At 45.5% G+C, this 26,647-nt stretch overlaps 1 protein-coding gene across 1 annotated transcript in view; it reads left to right on the forward strand.

Annotated features, from left to right (window-relative positions):
* KCNAB3 (potassium voltage-gated channel subfamily A regulatory beta subunit 3) overlaps positions 1 to 26,647 on the forward strand; it is a 95,274-nt gene that overhangs the window by 67,285 nt on the left and 1,342 nt on the right. Inside the window, exons 10-13 of the mRNA XM_082257020.1 lie at positions 9,651 to 9,771; positions 16,718 to 16,812; positions 18,656 to 18,776; positions 18,858 to 18,946. Of these exons, the coding sequence (XP_082113146.1) occupies positions 9,651 to 9,771; positions 16,718 to 16,812; positions 18,656 to 18,776; positions 18,858 to 18,946 (426 nt within the window). The remainder of the gene's footprint in view (positions 1 to 9,650; positions 9,772 to 16,717; positions 16,813 to 18,655; positions 18,777 to 18,857; positions 18,947 to 26,647) is intronic.

Raw genomic sequence — 26,647 nt, forward strand, 5'->3', positions numbered from 1 at the left:
TCTTCTTTACCTCTCTCACCAAGGCTCTTCTCCCCCGATAGCTCAGTTTGGCCGGACGGCCAGCTCTAGGAAGGGTTCTGGTCGTCCCAAACGTCTTCCATTTGAGGATTATGGAGGCCACTGTGCTCTTAGGAACCTTAAGTGCAGCAGAAATCTTTTTGTAACCTTGGCCAGATCTGTGCCTTGCCACAATTCTGTCTCTGAGCTCTTCAGGCAGTTCCTTTGACCTCATGATTCTCATTTGCTCTGACATGCATTGTGATCTGGAAGGTCTTATATAGACAGGTGTGTGGCTTTCCTAATCAAGTCCAATCAGTATAATCAAACACAGCTGGACTCAAATGAAGGTGTAGAACCATCTCAAGGATGATCAGAAGAAATGGAAAGCACCTGAGTTAAATATATGAGTGTCACAGCAAAGGGTCTGAATACTTAGGACCATGTGATATTTCAGTTTTTCTTTTTTAATAAATCTGCAACAATGTCAACAATTCTGTGTTTTTCTGTCAGTATGGGGTGCTATGTGTACATTCATGAGGAAGAAGAATGAACCTAAATGATTTTAGCAAATGGCTGCAATATAACAAAGAGTGAAAAATTTAAGGGGGTCTGAATACTTTCCGTACCCACTGTATATTACATTCTGCTATGAAACATATCCATTAGAAAAAATGTAAAAAAAATCTAATTTCTGCATAAATTTAGGCCGATATGTGTTCTGCTACATATGTTTGGTAAAAAAAAAAATAAAATAAATCCCTATAAGCGTATATTGATTGGCTTGTGCAAAAGTATGGGATGTTTTTATGGCATTTTTATTTATTTTTTACTAGTAATGGCGGCGATCAGCGATTTTTAGGGGGACTGCGACCTTGTGGGGGGACAGATCAGACACCTGACACTTTTTTTAGGGACCAGTGACATTATTACATTATTACAGTGATCAGTGCTAAAAAAAAAAAAAAAGCACCATTACTGTACTAATGATACTGGCAGGGAAGGGGGTTAACATCAGGGGTGATCAAAGGGTTAAATGTGTTCCTAGGGAGTGTTTTCTAACTGTGAGGGGGATGGTCTGACTGTGGGAAGACAGAGATCTGTGTTCCTGCTTAGCAGAAACACAAGATTTCCATCTTCTCCCCTGTCAGAATAGTGATCTGCCTCTCTTGGGATCAAATGTTGGTGGCCAGCAGACATCGGGTCCAGGCAGTGGGCACAGGGCCCTCTAGGGGACGTCGGGCCCTCAGGCCACCCTCATGAAGTCTGTTTTTGATTGTTTGGTCAGAGATATTCACACCAGTGGCCTGCTGGAGGTCATTCTGTAGGGCTCTGGCAGTGCTCATCCTGTTCCTCCTTACACAAAGGAGCAGACACCGATCCTGCTGATGGGTGAAGGACCTTCTACAGCCCTGTCCAACTCTCCTACAGTAACTGTCTGTCTCCTGGAATCTCCTCCATTCTCTTGAGACTGTGCTGGGGGACACAGCAAACATTCTGGCAATGGCATGTATTGATGTGCCATCCTGGAGGAGTTGGACTGCCTGTGCAGCCTCTATAGGGTCCAGGTATCACCTCATGCCACCAGTAGTGACACTGAGCCTCGCCAAATGCAAATCTAGTGACAAACAGTCAGAAAAGTTGAGTAGGGGAAAAAAAATGTCAGTGGCCTCCATCTGTAAAACCATTCCTGTTTTGGAGGTCGTCTCATTGTTGCCCATCTAGTGCACCTGTTGGTAATTTCATTAACATCACAGCAGCTGAAGCTGATTAACAACCCCCACTGCTACTTAACTGACCACATCAATATCCCAGAAATTTAAATGACTTCATGCTATTCTCTGATTAACCACTTCTGGACCGGAAGGATTTGCCCCCCTTAATGACCAGGTCATATTTTGCGTTTCGGCACTGCGACGCTGTACCCAAATAAAATTGATGTCCTTTTTTTCACACAAATAGAGATTTCTTTTGGTGGTATTTGATCACCTCTGCGATTTTAATTTTTTGCGCTATAAACAAAAAAAGAGCGACAATTCTGAAAAAGAAAAAAATTTTCACATTCTGCTATATGACATTCCCAAAAAATAAAAAAAAAATAAAAATCTAAATTTTTTAACATTTTAGGCCAATTTGTTTTCTGCTACATATTTTTGGTAAAAAAAAAATTGCAATAAGCGGATTTTGATTGGTTTGAGCAAAAGTTATTGCGTTTACTAAGGGAAAGATTTCTGTCATTTTTATTGTTTTTTTTTTTTTCACTAGTAATGGCGGCGATCTGCGATTTTCTTGCGGGACTGCTACATTGCGGCGCACAGATCAGACCCCCAACTGACATTTTTTACACTTTTGGGGGTACCAGTGACATTACTACAGTGATCAGTGCTAAAAATATGCACTGTTACTGTAATAATGACACTAGCAGGGAAGGGGTTAACACTGTGGGTGATCAAGGGGTTAAATGTGTACCTAGGGGAGTGATTCTAACTGTGGGGGGGGCGTGGCTTGAAAAATGACCATTGAGACCTGTGGTCTTATACATTACATATTTAGGGCTCATTTACATTTGCTCTGACTTTAACACACATTAAAGCGCCTACAACATTCTTCAGTGGTGCTTCAATGATGCTTCCGCAATGCTTTTTTGAAGCTTTAATGAAGCTTGGCAAATGCCCCGTGTGTAATGATTTTCCATTTGTTTTAAAAGGGGCCCAGTAGATACCCAGCTCAGTGATACCCACACTCAGCAGATCCCCAGCTCATTAGTACCTCTGTTTAGTAGATCGCTATCTCATTGGTACCCTCGTTCAGTACATCCCTAGCTTATTAGTACCCACGATCAGCAGCTCCCCTGCTCAGTAGTCACTCCCAGCTCTGCTGATCCCACGCTCAGTAGTGACCCCCATCTTTGCTGATCCCTGCTTAGTAGTAACACCCAGCTCTGCTGATCCCCCATTCAGTAATAACCCCCAGCTCTGCTGATCCCATGCTCAGTAGTAACCCCCAGCTCTTCTGATCCCATGCACAGTAGTAACCCCCACCTCTGCTGATCCCACGCTCAGTAGTGACCCCCAGCTCTGCTGATCCCACACTCAGCAGTGACCCCCAGCTTTGCTGATCCCTGCTTAGTAGTAACACCCAGCTCTGCTGATCCCACGCTCAGTAGTAACCCCCAGCTTTGCTGATCTCACGCTCAGTAGTAACCCCCAGCTCTGCTGATCCCACACTCAGTAGTAACCGCCAGCTCTGCTGATCCCCTGCTTAGTGGTAACACCCAGCTCTGCTGATCCCCCATTCAGTAGTAACCCTCAGCTCTGCTGATCCCCTGCTTAGTAGTAACCCCCAGCTCTGCTGATCCCCCATTCAGTAGTAACCCTCAGCTCTGCTGATCCCCTGCTTAGTAGTAACCCCCAGCTCTGCTGATCCCCCACTAAGTAGTAACCCCCAGCTCTGCTGATCCCCCATTCAGTAGTAACCCCCAGCTCTGCTGATCCCCCACTAAGTAGTAACCCCCAGCTCTGCTGATCTCCCACTAAGTAGTAACCCCCAACTCTGCTGATCCCACACCCACCCCCAGCTCTGCTGATCCCCCACTCAGTAGTAACCCCCAGCTCTGCTGATCCTCGTGAAGCAAAGTCCCGCTGCTCACAGGTGAGTCGGCAAGGCTGTGATCCAAGTCTGTAATCTAAAGAGTAGGGTGCACGCCCTGTTACTGACACAGAGATCAGGGTAAATGAAAAATTTTGATGGCTGCAATCCCAAAAACAGTACAAAACTACTTTATTTAGCAAAAAGTAAAAACCACTGCAGGATAGGGGTCCTGATCCTTTCCTCCGTCCCCTGCCTGTATAGTCGGAAGGACAGTAAACTGGCCCTTTATTTTTACATTTTGGAGACCCCTTACCTTAGAGGGATTCTTGATGCAGTTTGTGTCCCCTATGCTGGCCTATATCGTTCCCTATAATGGACACCCTCTCCAGAGTCATTGATAAGAGCTGGTAAAGCCCAGGAAAAGAAGAGACAAGTAAGAGGTTTTATTTGTAAGGGAGCTTAATGTCCTCTGATGGAGGAGATATAATTCTGAAAGCATGATTATCCTTTATGGAAAGAAAAGATAAGTTGGCGGTATTAAGCTGCATTAAGGAGGTCACCCCACTCCAAGCCTCCGCTATCCACTACTTTATACATTAATACACAGCTGCAGCTTCAAAGATCTGAGAATCATGGAGCATCTTCACAGCAATCCCATTCCTTTTCATGTCTGTCTTTGATGAGGAGCAATGATCTCTTCACTCCCGGAGCGCCCCCTGTGTACGTCACGTGTATGTACGCTCTCCGGGCCCGCAGCGTTCTCTGCCTCCTTTCATGGGTGGTCTTACAGAACAAATGTAATGGTTTTAGATCATTTTAATTTTATATTTTTAAGCAGATGTTTTTTCTGAATATTTTTTTTTTTGCTACTATTTTATAAATCTGTTTTACAAATGAACATTTAACCACTTCTGGACCGGAAAGGATTTGCCCCCTAATGACCAGGCCATTTTTTGCCATTTGGCACTGCGTTACTGACAATTGCGCGGTCGTGTGACGCTGTGCCCTAATAAAATTGATGTCCTTTTCCCCCCACAAATAGAGCTTTCTTTTTGTGGTATTTGATCACGTGTGCGATTTTTATTTTTTGCGCTATAAACAAAAAAAGAGCAAAAATTCTGAAAAAAAAAAAAAAAAACAATATTTTTCACATTCTGCTATATAACATTCCCAAATAAAAAAAATAAAAAATCATAATTTTTGTAATATTTTAGGGCAATTTGTTTTCTGCTACATATTTTTGGTAAAAAAAAAATCGCATTAAGCGTATTTTGATAGGTTTGCGCAAAAGTTATTGCGTCTACAAACTACGGGAAAGATTTATGTCATTTTTATTTATTTATTTTCTTTACTAGTATTGCCGGTGATCTGCGATTTTTAGCGGGACTGCGACATTGTGGTGGGCAGATCGGACCCTTAACTGACGATTTTGACACTTTTGGGGGGACCAGTGACATCACTACAGTAATCAGTGCTAAAAATATGCACGGTCACTGTACTAATGACATTGGCGGGGAAGGGGTTAACCCAGGAGTGATCAAAGGGTTAAGTGTGAGCCTAGGGGAGTGTTTTCTAACTGTATGGGGGAGGGACTTGTGGAATCAACTCAGAGACCTGTGATCCTATTAATAGAAGGATCACAAGGGTTCTGTGATCATTTCAGAGAGAAGAACGGTCAGCTGCGTTTACAACAGCAGACCGTCGTTCTTTCTCATCGGGGAGCGATCGCAGGTGCCCGGCGGCAATCCCGGCCACCGGCCCGTGGATCGGCATCTCCGCTGCCTAGCGGGGGGCGGTAGCGGCGGCGGCAGTGAGCGCTCGCCCCCAGGAGATCTCCAGCGAACCGACGCACCCATACGTTGGTTCGCGCAGCTGAGCCAGCCTGCCACAGTATATCTGCGGTGGGCAGTCTGCAAGCAGTTAAAGTGGTTGTGAACCCTTACATATACCCAGTGAAGTGACTGGCTTCAGGTGATACACAGAGACGAATAAAAAAAACCTCCTACATAAGTTGTACCTGTTTATCTACAGCGATCTTTCCTCTTCTTTCATTCAAAGTACAGAATTTACACAGGATTTCTAAGCTCTAATAAGCAGGGGGCGAAGACCTGAAGTTACATCAAATTAGGAGAGTGTTGAGAGCTGATTGGAGGGAAGGGACACACCCCACTTCACAAAGCTCACAGGAACAGAGCTGAGGCTGTCAATCAGCTGGAGGTCCCTCCCCTGTCACCATTTTTCTCTTGGTGTCAGGAAAACTTGTCAGAAGGGATTCATGCTGATAGCAGAGGAAGGAGGCAGTAGACAGAATTAACACTTAGTGCTCAAGTTGAGACAAGTACACACTAAAGAGCAATGGTTTCCAAACTGTGGGTCAAGGTCCAGATGCAGCCCTTTGCTTGTCTTTATCCAGCCCTTGGGGCACCTTTCCTTCCAATGATCCAAGGCACTATTACTCCCACTGACACCAATGATGGGATACTTTTCCTCCCACTGATACCAATGATGGGACACTTTTCCTCCCACTGACACCAATGATGGGGCACTATTCCTCCCACTGACACCAATGATGGGGCACTATTCCTCCCAATGATACCAATGATGGGGCACTATTCCTCCCACTGACACCAATGCTGGGGCACTATTCCTTCCACTGACACCAATGATGGGGCACTATTGCTCCCATTGACACCAATGATGGGGCATTATGCCTCCCACTGACACCAATGATGGGGCACTATTCCTCCCACTGACACCAACAATGGGGCACTATTCCTCCCACTGACACCAACAATGGGGCACTATTCCTCCCACTGACACCAACAATGGGGCACTGTTCCTCCCACTGACACCACAATAGGCTTTGCAGAAACACAGGATCAATGCCTTCCTCTGTTTACATAGACAGATCGCCATTCTTGCTCTCTGCCTAATGATCAGCGGGTGCCAGAGGACATCGACTCTGCTGTACCCACAGATCAGCTCCCGCTGTGTATAATCAAAACAAACAGAGGGCGCCTCTAAGTGCAGAAAACAAAAGACTTTTATTGCCAAAGGATAAAAATGCACTTACTAGCATTAAAATAAACCATTATAGGATGTGTCAAGGAATCCAGTGATGGTCTTAGGGGTGGTCCAATGTGCAGCCTAATGCATGAAGAAGGAGCCAATCGACGCTCCAAAATGCGTACCGCCCTTTTGACATCACTTCCTGGCAATTGTATTCCACGGCCATCTTTCCTGGTTCTTTCTCCTGCGCCAGCCCCAACCCCCCCCCCACCCTCTGCTGGTTGGTTGGGATCTTCACCATCGAGCTGCACATTGGATCACCCCTGGGACCACCTGTCACTGGATTCCTTGCCACATCCTTTGATGAGCCTGGTTTATTTTAATGCTAGTAAATGCCTTTTTATCCTTTGGCAATAAAAGTCTTTTGTTTTCTGCACTTAGAGGCCCCTTTTGTTTTCTTTTTACCAGAGTTTGCTTCCCTCTTGGAGTTGCTGCCCTAGTGCTGCTGAGACGCCTACTTGCCTGTTCTGTATCCAATCCATTGTGGACATCACCTCTGGGCAGAATCCACTATCCAGAGCGCCCTCCACCTCCTCATCATTGCTGTGTCTAATCACAGCAGGAGCGGGTCACCGGTGGCGCTCCCCAGACCCAGAAGTGCCGGGTCACGTACTAGGTACATGATCTGGTGCAGAGTGGCTGCCCTGCTGCAGGATATGCGGTGCAGGCGATCGTAAAGTGGTTAAAGAGGAGCTGCACCCTGTAAACAAAAATGGCATCAGCTACAAATACTGTATCTGTTGACCTTTAAAAAACACACTTGCCTGTCCCAGGATCCAGCGATGTCCTCACCTGACCCGGATCCAGAGTTGCATAAAGTACTCGAAACCCATACTTGAGTAAAAGTACAAGTGCTCGATCAAAAAGTGACTTGAGTAGAAGTGGAAGTGCTCGATCAAAAAGTGACTTGAGTCGAAGTACTAAAGTATTCAACATTTTTTGTACTTAAGTATTGCAAGTAGTTTTTTTAAAAATGTTGCTACTCCAGTACTGAAAGTAAAAGTACAAGTACTGTGTTATGTAGTTATCAAAGAAAGAAATCAAAAGTTTGAACATCATATTGTTTTTTATTATTTCAAATGCAGCTTTTATTTATACATACAGTAGCTTTTATTTTCGTATGCGCTGATAATACACATGTTTTGAGCTTCATGAAATCTGCCATCTACTGTACTGGCAGTGGTAATTTTTATAATAGTAACGAGTAACTATGCAGCACGAAAAAAAAATATCGGAGTAGAAGTATTAAAATCATTGAAAAAATGTAGTGAAGTAAAAGTGGAAGTAGGAGAAAAAATTCTACTCCAGGAAAGTACAGATACCGCCTTTCGGTACTTAAGTACAGTAGTGAAGTAGTTCTACTTAGTTACTATACATCTCTGCCCGGCTCTTTGCCTGTCTTCAGGTCCAGGCGCCAACACCTTAACTGTAAGCAGCCGACTTTGACTCCTCGTGGCTTCACAGCCGGCTGAAGGGTCCCGCAGTCTCCTGGGACTTGTGATGTGTCCCCCCAGAGCCTGGGGGAAAAGGAGAGGGGGCGGATTGCTGCTCAATTAGCCGCAGTGAGCTGACTGGAAGTGGGAGGGGGTACCTGTCAAAATCAAGTACCTGTTCCCCCCCAAAAAAATACATTCCAGTTATAGGAAAGGACGAAGGGGAATTAGAACTTCCCCTTTTTGGGTAAAGTTCGGCCTTAACCGCTTGCCGACCGCCGCACGACTATTTACTGCGGCGGTCAGCCCCTCACAGGCAAAGCGACGTAGTACTTCGTCGCTAGCCTGTGAGGCTCTAGGGAGCGAGCGTGCGCCGCCAGATGCGCGCTCCCGCTCCCGCGCGGTCACGGACCCCCCGCGCGTGTGCCCGGCGGACATCACTTGCGATCGTCCGTTGCATCGGAAGAAAGGCAGGCGGCTGATGTAAACAAAGCCGTCTGTCATTCTCCCCTGTGTAAGAATGGTGATCATACGGTTCTACTATGTAGGACCATTGATCTCTGTTCTTACACATCAAGCCACATTCAATCACAGTTAGAAACACGCCCCTAGGACACACTTAACCCCTCCCTCTCCAATACAGTTAACTCCTTCACTGCCAGTGTCATTTTTACAGTAACAGTGCATATGTAAAGGACTGATTACTGCAGTAATGTCACTGGTAACCCCAAAAGTGTCAAAAATGTCAGTCAAGGGTCCGATCTGTCCGCCGCAATGTCGCAGTCCCTCAAAAAAAATCGCAGATCGCCGCCATTACTCGTTAAAAAAAAAAAAACAACAAAAATGACAAAAATCTTTCCCTTTGTTAGTAAACGCGATAACTTTTGTGCAAACCAATCAAAATATGCTTTTTGTGACTTTTTTTACCAAACATAGGTAGCATAAAACAAATTGGCCGAAAATATGTTAAAAAATTTTGATTTTTACATTTTGTTTTTGGGAATTTCATATAAAAAAATGTGAAAAATATTGTTATTTTTGCAAAACTGACGCACTTTTTTTGTTTATAGCGCATGATTAAAAAATCGCACAGGTGATCAAATACCACCAAAAGAAAGCTCTGTTTGTGGGAAAAAAAGGACGTCAAATTCGTTTAGGTACAGGGTCGCATGACCGCACAATTGTCCGTTAAATTCACGCAGTGCTGAATCGCAAAATAGGCCCTGGTCAGGAAGGGGGTAAAATCTTCTGGGGCTTAAGTGGTTAAAAGAAAACAGCAGAACAATATTATCTAAAGGGAGAAGGGGAGGAAGGAGTTAATTAGGACCAATTAGGATTTACTAAGGGTTAAAAGGAAAATGTAAGGTCATATGCAGAGCAAAGGTCACACCTTGGTTTCCTTAGTTGGTTTAACTCATCTCAGCCAATGAAAATGTAATCTGGTGATTTTTCATTGGAGAATGAATGTGAAATGCTAAATGTTGAATTTGATAAGAAAATCGACTATTTCCATCCATACTGTATGTTTCTGATGATGTTCTGCTGTCTCTAATGTGGCAGGAGGCGTATTCCGTGGCCCGTCAGTTCAATCTCATACCTCCGGTGTGCGAACAAGCCGAATATCACTTATTTCAGCGGGAAAAGATAGAGACTCAAATGCCGGAGCTGTACCATAAGATAGGTGAGTCCTTCTGTATAATACACAGAGCTGCCTCCTGTATACTCCAGACAACTGAAAAAAGAAAAAAATGTATATTTTCTTTTTGTTATAAAACATATACAATAAAATCTATTTTTTTCATAAATTTAGGCCAAAATGTATTCTGCTACATGTCTTTGGTAAAAAAAAAAAAAAAAAAAAAATTCCAACAAATGTATATTACCTGGTTTGTGTGAAAGTTAGGGAGTCTACAAACTATGGTATATACAGTATCTTATAAAAGTGAGTACACCCCTCACATTTTTGTAAATCTTTTATTCTATCTTTTCATGTGACAACACTGAAGAAATGACACTTTGCTACAATGTAAAGTAGTGAGTGTACAGCTTGTATAACAGTGTAAATTTACTGTCCCCTCAAAATAACTCAACACACAGCAATTAATGTCTAAACCTCTGGCAACAAAAGTGAGTACACCCCCTAAGTTAAAATTCCCAAATTGGGCCCAGAGTGTCAATATTTTGTGTGGCCACCATTATTTTTCAGCACTGCCTTAACCCTCTTGGGCATGGAGTTCACCTGAGCTTCACAGGTTGCCACTGGAGTCCTCTTCCACTCCTCCATGATGACATCACAGAGCTGGTGGATGTTAGAGACCTTGCGCTCCTCCACCTTCCGTTTGAGGATGCCCCACAGGTGCTCAATAGGGTTTAGATCTGGAGACATGCTTGGCCAGTCCATCACCTTTACCCTCAGCTTCTTTAGCAAGGCAGTGATCATCTTGGAGGTGTGTTTGGGGTCATTATGTTGGAATATTGCCCTGGGGCCCTGTCTCCAAAGGGAGGAGATCATGCTCTGCTTCAGTATGTCACAGTACATGTTGGCATTCATGGTTTCCTCAATGAACTGTAGCTCCCCAGTGCTGGCAGCACTCATGCAACCCCAGACCATGACACTCCCACCACCATGCTTGACTGTAGACAAGACACACTTGTCTTTGTACTCCTCACCTGGTTGCCGCCACACACGCTTGACACCATCTGAACCAAATAGGTTTATCTTGGACTCATCAGACCACAGGAAATGGTTCCAGTATGCCATGTACTTAGTCTGCTTGTCTTCAGCAAACTGTTTGCGGGCTTTCTCGTGCATCATCTTTAGAAGAGGCTTAATTCTGGGATGACAGCCATGAAGACCAATTTGATGCAGTGTGTGGCGTATGGTCTGAGCACTGACAGGCTGACCCCTCCCCCCTTCAACCTCTGCAGCAATGTTGGCAGCACTCATGCGTCCATTTCACAAAGACAACTTCATTGGTCGACCATGGCGAGGCCTGTTCTGAGTGGAACCTGTCATGGTAAACCGCTGTATGGTCTTGGCCACTGTGCTGCAGCTCAGTTTCAGGGTCTTGGCAATCTTCTTATAGCCTAGGCTATAGAGCAACAATCCATTTTTTTAAATCCTTTAGAAAGTTCTTTTCCTTGAGGTGCCATGTTGAACTTCCAGTGACCAGTATGAGAGAGTGAGAGTGATAACACCAAATTTAACACACCTGCTCCCCATTCACACCTGAGACCTCGTAACACTATTGAGTCACATGACACCGGGGAGGGAAAATGGCTAATTGGGCCCAATTTGGACATTTCCACTTAGGGGTGTACTCACTTTTGTTGCTAGCGGTTTAGACATTAATGGCTGTGCATTGAGTTATTTGAGGGGACAGCAAATTTATACTGTTATACAAGCTGTACACTCACTACTTTACATTGTAGCAAAGTGTCATTTCTACAGTGTTGTCACATGAAAAGATATAATAAAATATTTACAGAAATCTGAGGGGTGTACTCACTTTTGTGAGATACTGTATATTTGAAAATTGATCAATTGACTCCCCATGACCCCTTTTAGAAAAAGTAGACAGTCGGAGGTATTTAATAAGAGGCATGGTGAGTTTCTGAAGTTGTAATTTTTTGTCGCAATTTTTTGGAAAATAAGAAATGTAATCTTTTTTTTTTTTTTTTATTCTGTTTATTTAAATTTGTATAGGATGAAACAATCAAGATGGTGACATACCACCATTGAGATGGCAACACAGGGTCGTAAACATCCTAAAAAAACAAAAAACAGCTATTCTAACTTTGCTTAAAGTAAAACCCTAAATAACGGAAAATTCCTATCAGATACTTACCGTAATTTTCCTTTCCTGATGGTCTCCATGGCAGCCTACGTGTGGGTTAACCCTCCTCTCCAATGGTATAGGACCCCCCTCTATAAATTTCAGCTTGCAGGTACAGCCAGTGGTCCATATCTTAGCCGAATCCAAGACCAGAGGGTGGGACCTCCGGCTGCCATGGAGACCATCAGGAAAGGAAAATTACGGTAAGTATCTGATAGGAATTTTCCGTTTTCCTGACAGTCTCCATGGCAGCCTACGTGTGGGAAATAACTAGCCCAAACCACACGGGTGGGAATGCTTTAACAAAGAAAATGTTAATTCAAATTATTAGCAGACAAAACAGTCAAGCCAAAATTAACTGAAGATAAGGAGGCTGGCTCCACACAATAATGTGTCATAAACGTATTAACAGAAGACCAGGAAGCTGCTCTGCAGACTACTTCTGGCACAACATGTTGTGAAGCCGCACAGGACGTCGAGATGCTTCTCGTTGAGTGGGCTGTCACCGCCTCCGGAGGAGCCAAACCCTCTACACAGTAAGCTCGTTGAATAGCAGACACAATCCAGGCTGCAATAGACCTTGACGAAGCCCGCTTTCCTCTATTTCTGCCCGAGAAAAGGACAAAGAGGTTATCTGACTGCCTGAAAGAAGCTGTTGACTGGAGGTAGTCCCTTAGAGTCTTCCCTACATCCAAGGGATGAGGTTCGTTATCTTCAGAAGATCGAAAGGTAGGAAGAACAATCTCCTGGTTCTCATGAAAAACCGATGTCACTTTTGGATTGGAATTGAGCATCGGAATTAGGACCACTCGATCCGGAAAGAACGTAAGGAAAGGTTCTTTATGACCAAGGGAACTGATCTCAGAAACCCTTTTGGCTGAAGTGATTGCCACCAGAAAGGCTGTCCTAATGGTGAGTTCTCTGATAGAGATAGGATCCGTTGAACTAGATCTTGCAAAGACGTTAAGGACAAGAGGAAGGTCCCATTTCGGAAATCTTGGTTTCCTCTGAGGTCTGAGTCTGACCGCACCTTTGAAAAATTGTTGTATAAGTGCATGCTTGGCCCAGGGGAAGCCTGAGAATACCGACAATGCTGAAATTTGAACCCTGAGAGTCCCGACTGAGAGAGATTTATCCAGTCCTGCTTGGAGGAATTTCAGAACATCTTGAACTCCGAACTCAGAGGAAGAATTTCCCTCTGGATACGTAAATTCGAAGAATTTAGCCCAGACTCTGCAGTAAACTCTGTACGTGCTTGGTCTTCTAGAGTTCATTAAGGTAGGGATTGCCCCAGGAGGGCACCCGAAGGATTCCAACCTCTCCCTCTCAAGAACCAGACCGTTCGTTAACCGGAGCAGAGCAGGGCAGGGGTGGAATGTCGATCCCTGTGAGAGAAGGTCTGGTCTGAGAGGAAGGGGAATCGGGTTCTGATAACTGAGCTGCAGGAGAAGTGGGAACCAGGGCCTGTTCGGCCAATGAGGGGCCACCATGATGATCTCCACATCTTCTGCTTGGAGTCTTTGTAGAAATCTGAGGATGATGGGAAACGGGGGAAAGGCATATGCCCTGCTGAATTCCCATTTGTCGGTCAGAGCATCTGTCCCGCAAGATTGGTGGCATCTGCTGCGTGTGAAGTACCGGTCCAGCTTGTGGTTGCATGGAGATGCAAACAGGTCTACTTCGGGTGAGACCCCCTAGTGACAGAATCCACTCGTGATTCAACTGGACTCTGGAAAGGAAATCTGCCTGGACATTCTGTGGCCCCGGAATGTAGGCTGCCGAGATGTTGGACAGATGGACCTAGGCCCATGTCATGATTGGGTCTACCTCTTGAAGAAGGGAGAGACTTCTGGTTCTGCCCTGCCTCTTCACGTAAGCCACTGCCGTAGTGTTGTCCATTCGGAGGAGCACGGATTTGCCCTCTATCAGATAGCGGAAGGCTTGAAGCGCTAGAAAGGCCGCACGGAGCTCCAGGATGTGGGAGACCAGGGAGTAGGCTTGTGGAGACCACTTCCCTTGAGCCACTTCTGCCATGCAATGGGCTCCCCAACCAGAGTTGCTGGCGTCTGTTGTAATGATAACCCAAGAGATGGGGACTAAGGAATGGCAATTGAGCAGGTTCTTGCGTTGGAGCCACCATAACAGGCTGTTTCTCATGCTGTGGGAAATAAAGATACGCTGCTCGTGCTCTTCCAGAATCCACTGCAGAAGGAAGCCCCTTTGAAAAGGCCGTGTTCGCCATAGTGCCCATTTGACCATAGGGGCCGTTGAGACCATAGTTCCGATGATCTTGAGACACTGGGATGCCGTCAGAAAGGTGGAGGAGAGGGCCGGATGAATCCTCTCTCGTACCACCGGGATTTTCTCTAGAGGCAGAGAAAGTGTACCTTGAACGGTGTTGAATTGAGCCCCTAGATCAGCGGTCACTAAATGGCGGCCCGCGGTCCATTGGCGGCCCGCGCGATGCTTCCGCCCGGACCGCCACCTGTATTCTGCCCCCTCCTCACTGCGGCTCCCAGCTCACTTGCAGCCGGTGTCCTGTCAGGCCGCGAGCCGCGAGCCGCGAGCCGCGAGTAGGGGCGTGACGTCACGCGCGCGCCCTGCCCCCTGCTCCTGACTGATAGACATTGCGGTGTAATGTCGGGCCGCGAGTAGGGGCGTGACGTCACTCGCGCGTCCCGCCCCCTGCTCCTGACTGCGGCTTCCTCTAAGCAGGGCAGCGAGCTAGGGTGTGACACTATGTGCACGCCCCTCCCCCCTGTTCGCGGCTTTTGGACAGCTCCTGGCTCCAGGTATGTGGAGCACATTTTTAGAGGGGAATATCTGCATTTAAAAAAAAACCTCTCAAGCTTTAACAAGTGTGCAGACAAGTGGCATATTTTGTTGTGCTCATTAGAGTGCCCCATAAAAGAAACAAAATATGCCCATCAGAGTACTCCCTTGACATAAAATGTGCCCCATATTTTATGCTAAGGGACAAGCTGATGGGCATATTTTATGTTAAGGGGCAGGCTAATGGGCATATTTTATGTTAAGGGGCACGTTAATGGGCATATTTTATGTTAAGGGGCACGCTAATGGGCATATTTTATGTTGAGCGCAACGCTGATTTACACGTTTTGTTTTGCCCATCAGAATGCCCCCTAACATAAAATGTGCCCATCAGAGTGCACCTTATTTTATGTTAATGGTCACGCTGATGGGAATATTTTATGTTAAGGGGCACTCTGATGTGCATATTTATGCTGTGGTACACACTGATGGGCATATTTTATGTTAAGGGGCACTCTGATGGACATATTTATGCTATGGGGAACTCTAATGGGCATATTTTATGTTAAGAGCAACGCTGATTTACACGTTTTCTTTTGCCCATCAGCGATCCCACCATCATAAAATATGCCCATCAGGGTGCCCCCTAACATAAAATGTGCCCATCAGCATGACCCTTAACATAAAATATGCCCATCAGCGTGCCCCTTATTTTATGTTAAGGGTCACGCTGATGGGCAAATGTTATGCTAAGGGGCACGCTGATGGGCATATTTTATGTTAAGGGTCACGCTGGTGGGCACATTTTGTTCTGCCCATCAGAGTGCCCCTAACATAAAATGTGCCCATCAGCGTGACCCTTAACATAAAATATGCCCATCAGCGTGCCCCTTATTTTATGTTAAGGGTCACGCTGATGGGCAAATGTTATGCTAAGGGGCACGCTGATGGGCATATTTTATGTTAAGGGTCACGCTGGTGGGCACATTTTGTTCTGCCCATCAGAGTGCCCCTAACATAAAATGTGCCCATCAGCTTGCCCCTTATTTTATGTTAAGGGTCATGCTGATGGGCATATTTTATGTTAAGGGGCATGCTGATGTGCATATTTATGCTGTAGTACACACTGATGGGCATATTTTATGTTAAGGGGCATGCTGATGTGCATATTTATGCTGTAGTACACACTGATGGGCATATTTTATGTTAAGGGGCATGCTGATGTGCATATTTATGCTGTGGTACACTCTGATGGACATATTTATGCTATGGGGCACACTGATGGGCATTTTTTATGTTAAGGGGCACTCTAATAGGCATATTTTATGTTAAGAGCAACGCTGATTTACACGTTTTGTTTTGCCCATCAGCGTGCCCCCTAACAAAATGTGCCCATCAGAGTGCCCCCTAACATAAAATGTGCCCATCAGCGTGCCCCCTAACATAAAATGTGCCCATCAGAGTGCCCCCTAACATAAAATGTGCCCATCAGCGTGCCCCTTATTTTATGTTAAGGGTCACGCTGATGAGCAAATTTTATGCTAAGGGTCACGCTCTCGGACACATTTTATGTTAAGGGGCACTCAAATGGGCATATTTTATGTTAAGAACAACGCTGATGAACACGTTTTGTTTTGCCCATCTTTCTGAGTCATAGCACAGACTTCAGATCCGGACCTCGGCCCAAAGAAAATTTTAGCGACCGGACCTCCTTGAATTTTAATTCATTACCCCTGCCCTAGATAGACCAGATGTTGAGTAGGATCCAGATGACTCTTTTGTAGACTCAACAACCATCCGAACTCCATCCGATCATATTTTCCGTCGTACAGAAATACCAGTATAGGAGCTCCTAATCTGTTTAATGTCTAAAGGTTACTCCCAAAATATCAGAAGACAAAATAAGTTCCAAGTACAGAGGAATGGATTAGGAAAGTAGATAACATATGTGATATACGTAGAAGAGAAAGGCAAAAAAAAAAAAAAGCTGAGATCTCATATCATAATCTTCTCTTTCAGGCGTGGGCTCCATGACGTGGTCTCCGCTGGCCTGTGGTCTAATCACTGGAAAATATGCCGACACCATCCCCGAAAAATCCAGAGCTTCATTCAAGGTAACTTTGGAACTTTGTATGAACATGGAAGATCACATCTTGTGCATTTTTTAAGCAGCATGGCCACAGGAGGGACACTTCAAGTGGTTGTAAACCTCAGACATGAAAAATGAACAAAGCATATCCCTCCATAGTAGGGGTCTTCAAACTATGGCCCTCCAGTTGTTCGGGAACTACAATTCCCATCATGCTTATTAATGTCCGTGGATGTCAGAGTTTTACAATGCCTCATGGGATGTGTAGTTCTGCAACAGCTTGAGGGCCATAGTTTGAGGATCCCTGATCTATAGGGTATACTTGTCTCTATCCAGAGCACTAAGTGTAATTTCTGTCTGTTGCTTTGTTCCTCTGCTATCTGCATGAGTCACTTCTCATAAGTTTTCCTGACACCAAGATTGTTTTTAGGAAACTCTATACAACACTCTGCTGACTCCTCCCACCAGCCATGATCTGTCTGCATTGCACAGTGCACAGAGGAGATAGTGTCACTGGGTCCAAAAATAGGGTGTAATAGGGTTTAGCCTAGGTTCACACTGAGACCGTTTTGAAATCACACGATTTCAAGCCGGGATTTCAGCCCGACTTTGGGCAATTTCACAGACATCTTTGTGGGTTCCTGCACAGATGTTTATTGAAATTGCCCCCCAAAGTCGCCAAAAATAGTACAGAAACTACTTTTGGGAATCGGTACCGCGCTGCAAAGTCGGCGACGCACCGATTCGGACGGAGCAATCGGCTCATATTTGTCAAATCACATGTCAAATTGGACCAATGTGAACGTGGGCTAAAAGTGGTTGTGAACCCACACATATACTCAGTGAAGAGACCCCCCCCTCTTTTTTTTACATAGCACACAGGAACAGAGCTGAGACTCTCAATCTAATGCTCTGTGCTGAGCTTCCTCGTCAACTTTATATCTCTTAGTGTCAGGAAAAAATTAGATAAAGTAACTCTTATCCATTATCATTGTTCCTATCTATGTCTCTGGACTACAGAACACCTTCCACCGTGGAAAAGAGGATCTTTCCTATCTCTGTCTGTAAGAAAAGAGGGGAGTTTTGGAACTTTACGTCTCCATCCCAGAATCTAAAGCAAAAGCAGGGGAATAGATAAGGCATAATGAACTGTCCATAGTGCATCAGATGAGCCCTACGCATTTCGTGGAATTGCTCCACTTCCTCGGGGGGCAGATGCATCAAATATCTGTGAAGAGACATAAGAACCAATATGGTCTCGTGTTATATACCAGAGAGTAGGAGAAGATTGTAACTAAGAGGAGGTGAATAACCCTCCCTTTAAAATACTCACATTTGGGCTAAATGTGAAGTGAGTGAGCCTGCAACAGGAAGGCCGCTTAAGAAGTCTGTCCAGGGAGCTGTGGTATGGTGGCCCGAGGAACAAAAGAGGGCGAGGAGCTATAGTTTTACACAGCAGAGCTCAGTGGGGAGAACTTTGAGAGCTGCTTGGAGGGAAGGAACACCCCCCTTCCCTTTACACAGCACACAGGAACAGAGCTTAGGCTGTCAATCACATGCTCTGCGCTGAGCTCCCTCCCTTGTCAACTTTTTATCTCTTTGTTTCAGAAAAAAATCAGATAAAGTAACTCTTATCCATTAGCATTGTTCCTATCTCTGTCTGTAAACACCTTCCACCGTGGAAAAGAGGAGAGGGGGAGGTGTTCTGTAGTCCTAATACACTTCCTGGATATCCACTGGGCCCTAGACTCCTGCCTAGGTTGCCTTGTGGATGATCCAGCTCTCCACAGGAGCCCTGTTTGATTGCATGAGTGCCTGTTCCTTTCATCTATTGTACCAGACGAGGGAATTGATGTATTTTTGTTTAGGGGTATCACTGGCTGAAAGAAAAAGCTGGGAGTGAAGAAGGCAAGAAGCAGCACTCCAAGGTAAAAGAACTCCATCCTATCGCCGAGCGTCTTAACTGCACAGTCACCCAGCTAGCTATCGGTAAGGAGAGGTCCTCTGGGTTCACCTTCTTCTCCTTTAGCTGTCTGTTATATGTCATGACTGGTCTCTCTGTTTTACCAGCATGGTGCCTGCGCAGCGAGGGAGTCAGTTCTGTGCTGCTGGGCGTCTCCAATTCTGACCAGTTAATGGAGAATCTGGGATCCATTCAGGTAAGAATGCTTAATGCTGTACACCTGTAACCCCCCCCAAGGACCCAAGCAATCTATACATTTCTGCCTTGGGGCCATTGACTAGGCGATACATTTGTGTTTAGAATAGTGATGGGCCGAAGACCCCCCCCCCCTGTTTGGTTTGCACCTGAACATCTCGTACAGGGAAAAGTTGTAGCGAACATGGGAACTGTACTAAAGTCTATGGGACACAAACATGAAAAATCAAAAGTCCTCATTTTAAAGGTTTATAAGCCAGTTTTTGCCATAAAATAACGTAGCCCTCGTTTACGTCACCCGGTGACACCGCCCCCTTCCGACGTTACTTGACGTCATGTGACATCAGAAGGAGGCGGTGCCACAGGGTGATGTAACCGGGTGGCCCCGTCCCTTGCCTATAAAAGAACTGTCAAAGCTGGAGATCGGGCCAATGGCAAATATCTTCTGAAGAGGCGAAGCGTTTTTGAATTTTTTTCTATTTTTCGGGTCCAGTGGGCGTCGTGATTGACAATGGATTTACATTGAGGGACACTATTTTTTTTCTTTTTAATAAAGGACTTGTCAAAAAACTGTTCTGTAGTCTTTACTTTTTTACACTTTTTTGGTGAATGTGTAGGGGTAACATGTACCCGATACCCATTCACATGGGGGGGGGGTGGGATCTGGGGTGGGATCTGGGGGCCCCCTTGTTAAAGGGGGCTTTCTGATTACAATAAGCCCCCCACCCACAGACCCTGACAACCACAGCCCAGGGTTGTCCGGAAGAGGCCCTTGTCCCCATCAACATGGGGACAAGGTGCTTTGGGGGGCACCCCAAAGCACCCTCCCCTTGTTGAGGGGAAATGGTCCTGGTATGGTTCAGGAAGGGGGGTTGCGTGGAGTTCCCCTTAAAATCTTTGCCAGACCCAAAGGGCCTGTTATAGATTTTTTGGAGGGGGGACCCCATGCCATTTTTTTTAGAAATTCTGTCATAGGGTTCCCCTTAACCACTTAAATACAGGGCACTTTCACCCCCTCCCTGTCCAGACCAATTTTCAGCTTTCAGTGCTCATTGGCATCTATGAGAAATATTGGTCAGCTTTGCATGGCACTGCTCCCCTTCTTTAACCACTTTAATACAGGGCACTTTCACCCCCTTCCTGCCCAGACCAATTTTGAGCTTTCAGTGCTCGTTGGCATCTATGGGAAGCCTTGGTCGGCTTGGCATGGCACTGCTCCCTGTCTAACATTGGCTTCTATGGGAAATATTGGTCAGCTTGGCATGGCACTGCTCCCGAACTTTGTGACAGGGAAGTGACAGGGACACAAAACTTGGGGAGCACCAAGAGGGGACTCAGGACTAAAACATATCCATTCATTATAAAAGTGGGGTATACCTGAACACTACACTGACTGCACTAAACTGACTGAACACACTATCCACTAACTACCTGCCTAATCTTACACTGTCACACACTATACACGGCTGCCGTGTAAGAAGCAGCCTTATATAGTGTGGTGCGTGAACTTAGCCCCTGAGCCATGATTGGCCAAAGGCACTCTGCCTTTGGCCAATCATGGCTCTGACAGGACATTGTGCTGTGAGTGGCCAAAGCATACAGGTCAGGTGCATGCTTTAGCCAATCATCAGCAATCAGTGCACTGCAACAGTGCAGTGCATTATGGGCGCTCATCGGCGGGCAAACTTCCCGCTGAGTGCCCCATTTGTTTGTGTGTTCTGCAAACACACAAACAGCTGATGTTCACGTCGAACTGAACACAGAGCCCATCCCTAGTTTAGAATACCTGTACTTTTGTTGGGGAAAGAAACAATCCCCTCTGGGTGATCTATGTATATTGCAGGACTTTTAACCAACTTTGTTGCAGATTCCTACCTTTTGTTGAAGAAATAGCTGTTTGTTTCACCATGTATTTTGAAAACTAAATCTGAATGGGAGGGTCTGGTTCATTATAATCATCTGCTGCACTCTCACTGTTAAAAACCCTTGAAGACTAAGCCTTTTTCTGACACTTGTTGCTTGTAAGTTAAAATCAGCATTTTTTGCTAGAAAATTACTTAGATTTTCCAAACATTTTACATATATATATATATATATATACATATTACATAGGAGGTCTAGAATTATTGCTCTTGCTGTATTGATTGTGGTGATACCTCACATGTGTGGTTTGAACACTGTTTGCAGGCGTGACTAACTGTATGTATGCGTTCGCTTTGTGCACGAGCACGGAGAGGCGGGGCGCTTTAAAAAAAAAAAATCTTATTTATTTTATTGTATTTTTTATTTTTACACCGTCCCATTATTTTTTTTATTTTTTTTTTCTTGATCACTTTTATTGCTGTTACAAGGAATGTAAACATCATTGTGACAGTAATAGGCAGTGCCAGGTACGCTTTATGGGGGGATCGGGGTTTTATAAGACCTCAAATCCCTCCTTTGCACTTAAAAGCATTCAAAACGCCAAGTTTGGCTATTTTCAATACTGTAATTTTTTCTTTTATTCTGGCGCCTTTAAGGCTCCAGTAAACAGGAAGTGATGTCATGACATCGCTTCCAGGTTACTAGATCCAAGACCCGATCAAAGCCGACTCCAGCTTTGTTCGAGTCTCCGGCCAGCCTTCGGACATTCCGACTGGTCACTCGGCCCCCCATTCTATTCCCTTATCTGAGCATGCAGCCTGGCTCAACCCTTCCACCCTGAACCATACCTGGATGCATGCCCTTAAGGTGGGGGGGAGTGCTTTGGGGCAGAGGGGCTCTGCCCCCACCCCCCAAAAGCACCTTGTCCCCATGTTGATTGGAACAAGGGCCTCTTCCCCACAACCTTGGCTTGGTGGTTGTGGGGGTGAGGGGGGACTTATTTCGGCCACAGCTCTTTACCCATGTGATCGGCTGTGTCCAATCACAGCCAATCACATGTAAAAAAGAAAATGCAGTTTATCGGCTTTTCCTCTCTCACACTGATAGAGTGTGAGGTGAGGAGAGCTGAAAAACAGCATCTGCTCACAGGGAATATGTGTAAAGGTAATCAAGGCACTGATTACAATGCAGCCCCAACAGTGCCCATCAGTGATGTCACTCTGTGCCCATCAGTGACATGAGTCTGTGCCCATCAGTGACACCAGTCTGTGCCCATCAGTTATGCCAAACGGTGCTGCCTTTCAATGCCCATCAGTGCCTGCCCATAAGTGCTGCACATCAGTTCCCATCAGTGCCCCCCATCAATGTCCATCAGTGCCACCCCTCAGTGCCCATCAGTGACACCTATCATTGCCCATAAGTGTCCCCTATCAGTGCTCATCAGTGCCACCTATCAGCGCCCATCAGTGCCACCTATCAGCGCCTATCAGTGCTCATCAGTGTACCTTCCATGGCAAATGGAAAGCCTTCTTTTTTTGCCAGCACCCTCCCCCCTCCCCCAACACAACCAATTGTTTGCACGCAAATCCCATTAGATTGCCCAATTCTCATGGACTGGAGTGCATATTCATGGCATTTCATGCTCCCCACTCTGCCACAATGATGTCACCTGCACCACCTGGATGTGTCAGTGGCAGAGGTTTTTTTTCTGTTGGGGGGGGGGGGGGGTGGTCCTGGGGCTGGTAAGAAATGCAGACCTTTTATATGCCATGGAAAGTAAGCTTTAGCCAGCAGTAAGAGAGTTTTTAATAAACCCTCCCTCCCCTCTCTAGGTATAAACCCTCCCTCCCCTCTCAAGGTATAAACCCTCCCTCCATTGTCTAGGTATAAACCCTCCCTCCCTTGTCTAGGTATAAACCCTCCCTCCCTTCTCTAGGTATAAACCCTCCCTCCCCTCTCTAGGTATAAAACCTTCCTCGCCTCTCTAGGTATAAACCCTCCCTCCCCTCTCTAGGGATAAACCCTCCCTCCCTTGTCTAGGTATAAACCCTCCCTCGCCTCTCTAGGTATAAACCCTCCCTCCCCTCTCTAGGGATAAACCCTCCCTCCCTTGTCTAGGTATAAACCCTCCCTCACCTCTCTAGGTATAAAACCTCCCTCCCCTCTCTAGGTATAAACCCTCCCCCCCTCTCTAGGTATAAACCCTCCCTCCCTTGTCTAGGTATAAACCCTCCTTAGCCTCTCTAGGTATAAACCCTCCCTCCCCTCTCTAGGTATAAACCCTCCTTCCCCTCTCCAGGAATAAATCCTCCCTCCCCTCTCTAGGTATAAAACCTCCCTCCCCTCTCTAGGTATAAACCCTCCCTCCCCTCTCTAGGTATAAAAGCTCCCTCCCCTCTCTAGGTATAAACCCTCCCTCCCCTCTCTAGGTATAAACCCTCCCTCCCTTTTCTAGGTATAAACCCTCCCTCCCCTCTCTAGGTATAAGCCCTCCCTCTCCTCTCTAGGTATAAACCCTCCCTCCCCTCTCTAGGTGCTTATACTATAAAGTAATTCATTGTCAACAACAGCGTCCCGAAAGTCACGTTTAAGTGGTTTGGAACACCTTATAGCTCCTGTTGTGTGTTTGCATTAGACAGCAGCCAAGATTTTGCTCTGTATGGAAAAAAAATGAGATTTCAGTACTTCTGTTGTGAACTTTAAAGAGGAATTGTTCCACAATCCTTACAGCTACAGAGATAAATGAGAATTTGCTTTGAGGTGCTTTTACTACTTGTTCAAATTATGTAAATACTTTATTGTCTGGGCACATGTTCTCCATCAAGAGACTCTATATCGTCTTATCTTACTAATTCTTACAGGGAGACTTAGTGTTAGGGTTACAAGGGGGTTGGTGTTAGTGGTACAGGGAGTGTTAGTGTTAGGAGAGGGGTTAATGGTATGGTGGCAGGAAGGATCAATGTTAGGGCAGCAAAGAGGGTTAGAGTTTGGATTAATGTGAAATGTAAGTTTAGGGTTACAGGGACGGTTCATTTTAAGGTTAAAGGGAAGTGTTCTAATTACAGAAAGGGTTAGTGTTAGGGTTACATGGAGGGTTGGTTTTAGAATTACAGAAAGGATTCATGTTAGGGTTGAAAGGATGTTTATTTTTGGGGTAACAGGGAGGGTTAATGTTGAGGTTACAGAGGGGTTAATCTTGGGGTTACAGGGAGGATTGGGCTTTGGTTTACAGGGACGGTTACTGTTAAGGTTTAATCACTTCAATACTGGGCACCTTCAACTCCTTCCTGCCCAGGCCAATTTTTTAGCTTTCGGCGCTGTTGCACTTTGACAATTGTGCGGTTATGAAACACTGTACCCATATCAAAGTTTTATCATTATTTTCACACAAATAGAGCTTTCTTTTGGTAGCATATAATCACCACTGGGTTTTATTTTTGCTAAACAAATAAAAAAAGACCGAAAATAAAAATAAAAAAACAAAAAACGTTTTTCTTAGTTATAAAATTTTGCAAATACATCACGTTTCTTCTTCAATGATGTGCACTGATGAGGCTGCACTGATGGGCACTAATAGGTGGCACTGATGGGCACTGATGAGGAGGCATTGATGAGGAGGCACTGATGAGGAGGCACTGATGAGGCGACACTGATGGGGAGGCACTGATGGGCACTGATGAGGAGGCACTGATGGGCACTGATGAGGAGGCACTGATGAGGCGACACTGATGGGCACTGATGGGGAGGCACTGATGGGCACTGATGAGGCGGCATTGATGAGGAGGCACTGATGAGGAGGCACTGATGGGCACTGATGAGGAGGCACTGATGAGGCGACATTGATGGGCACTGATGAGGAGGCACTGATGGACACTGATGAGTTGGCACTGGTGATTAAGGGATGGGTAAAATTACAAGAAAAGTTTTTGTAGCACTGTCCCCGCAGAGCTTGCTGTGTGTGATTACTTTTTGGGCCTCCTCTGATTACCAGCAGACAGTCACTTAGGGTACAGTTCACACATTCATCCTTACTCCCAATTACTCATTACTCAATGAACAGTCCAGGGGTATTGGTTTTTGGTATTTACTGTGGAACTTAGATGGGAGAAGGGAATAATGAGATACTCCAACTGGAACTATTTACAGTTGATAAGGACAATTCTCACTTGGCCTCACCAGGTTACTTGTGGAAGAAGTCACACTGCTTTGATCATACTGGCAAGTGTATGGAAAGGGTTAAGTCTCCTTTCTCTTTCTCCAGCAATAGACTTGGTGAAATACTATCTTCAGGAGACTCTCCAACATCCCCTTTACTTATACCCATCCACTAACTCTTCTAGCTGCAGGGATAGCCCCCCTAAGGTCAGGCCTCTTGACACAGATCTGTACAGTACTCACTGTATGCAGAATCAGATCCTTCCAGTGTCTCCCTTCCAGTCAGCTCTGCAGGACCTCCGGGTTCAGTTCCTCTCTAACTCCCCATGGCAACTCTCCAGCGGAAAGACCCCGAGCACATGTGATCTTGGCATTTATACAGTATTCCAGCATGCACCAAAGCACTTTCCTCTGCCAATCACCAGGACTGTACTAAATGCCTGTGTACTCATTCGTCAGGTTTCCTCATACTTTCCAATATGCCTCCCTATTCGACCAGTATGAAACACTTCAGACAAACTGAGCTTCACCTGAGCACAATAAGCAGACCCCACTAGCAGATCCTGCTCTCTCGTAGGCAGAGAACAATATAGATTTACCTGGCAATTCCTTTAGTAAGCAGAAAAGATCCAAAACTATACTCTCTCTCTAGCACCTACCTAGGCGGGTGCTACATCTATACTAGAGTTATAGAGAGGTTTAGTGTTAGAAATACAGAGAGGAATATTTATAGGCAGGGCTTTTTTTTTCAGCAGGAACGCGGTGGAACGCAGTTCCGGCACCTCCAGCACTGAATGTATGTAATAGCAAGTGGTGTGGGGTGTGTTGGAGGGTCTCTTGATGCTGGCTGCTTGGGGATCTTTGTTACTGGTAGGGATCTGGTATTGTGTGAGGGTCTATTGTTGCTGGGGGGGGGAGATCTTATGTTGTTTGTAGGGCTCTCCTGTTGAGGTAGAGGTCTATTGTTGGCTTATCTATTGATACTGGTTGCTGGGAGAGTGGTTGTTACTACTGGAGGGGGTCTAATGTTGCTGGGGTGGATCTTTTGTTTCTATGTGAGCTATTTTGCTGCTGTGCATGGAAGGTGGGTAGGGGGTGGAACCAAGGGACAATGCTCAGAGGTGGGTAGTGGGTGGAGACAATGGGTGACTCAGAAGGGGTGAGTTCCTGCACCTATTCTCAGAGAAAAAAAGCCCTGTTTATAGGGTTACAGAGAGAGTTAGTGTAAGGAATATAAAGTGGCTTCACGTTAGGGTTACCGGAAGGTTTTTATGAGGGTATAAGGAAGGTTAGTGTTGGGGTAAGGGTTGCAGTAACAAGGAGGGTTAATTTTAGAGTTTTAGGATAGGTTAATATTAGGGTTGGGGTAACAGGGACGGTTAATATAGGGATTACAAGCAGGAACAGTGTTAGGTTACCAGACAAGGTAAGGTTTAGGGGTACATAGTGAATTAGAGGTAGGATTACGGGGTGGGTTAAGGAGAGGGTTAGTGTTTTTTCGAAACAGGATTGAAGTCCATGCTATCATTAACATGAGACTGAAAGGTGGTAAGTGGGAAGCCTCTTAGGTCAGTTGGTCAGAAGACCAGGGAGTTTCCTGCTGGGTCTGAGATCAAGGTGCAAGACCAGTGTTCCACTTTGCCTAGACTGCTGGAGTTTACTATTTCAAAGCTTCTGACATGAT

The sequence above is a fragment of the Pelophylax lessonae genome (genome assembly GCF_965119305.1).
Source record: "Pelophylax lessonae genome assembly, chromosome: 4".
Lineage (NCBI taxonomy): Eukaryota > Metazoa > Chordata > Amphibia > Anura > Ranidae > Pelophylax > Pelophylax lessonae.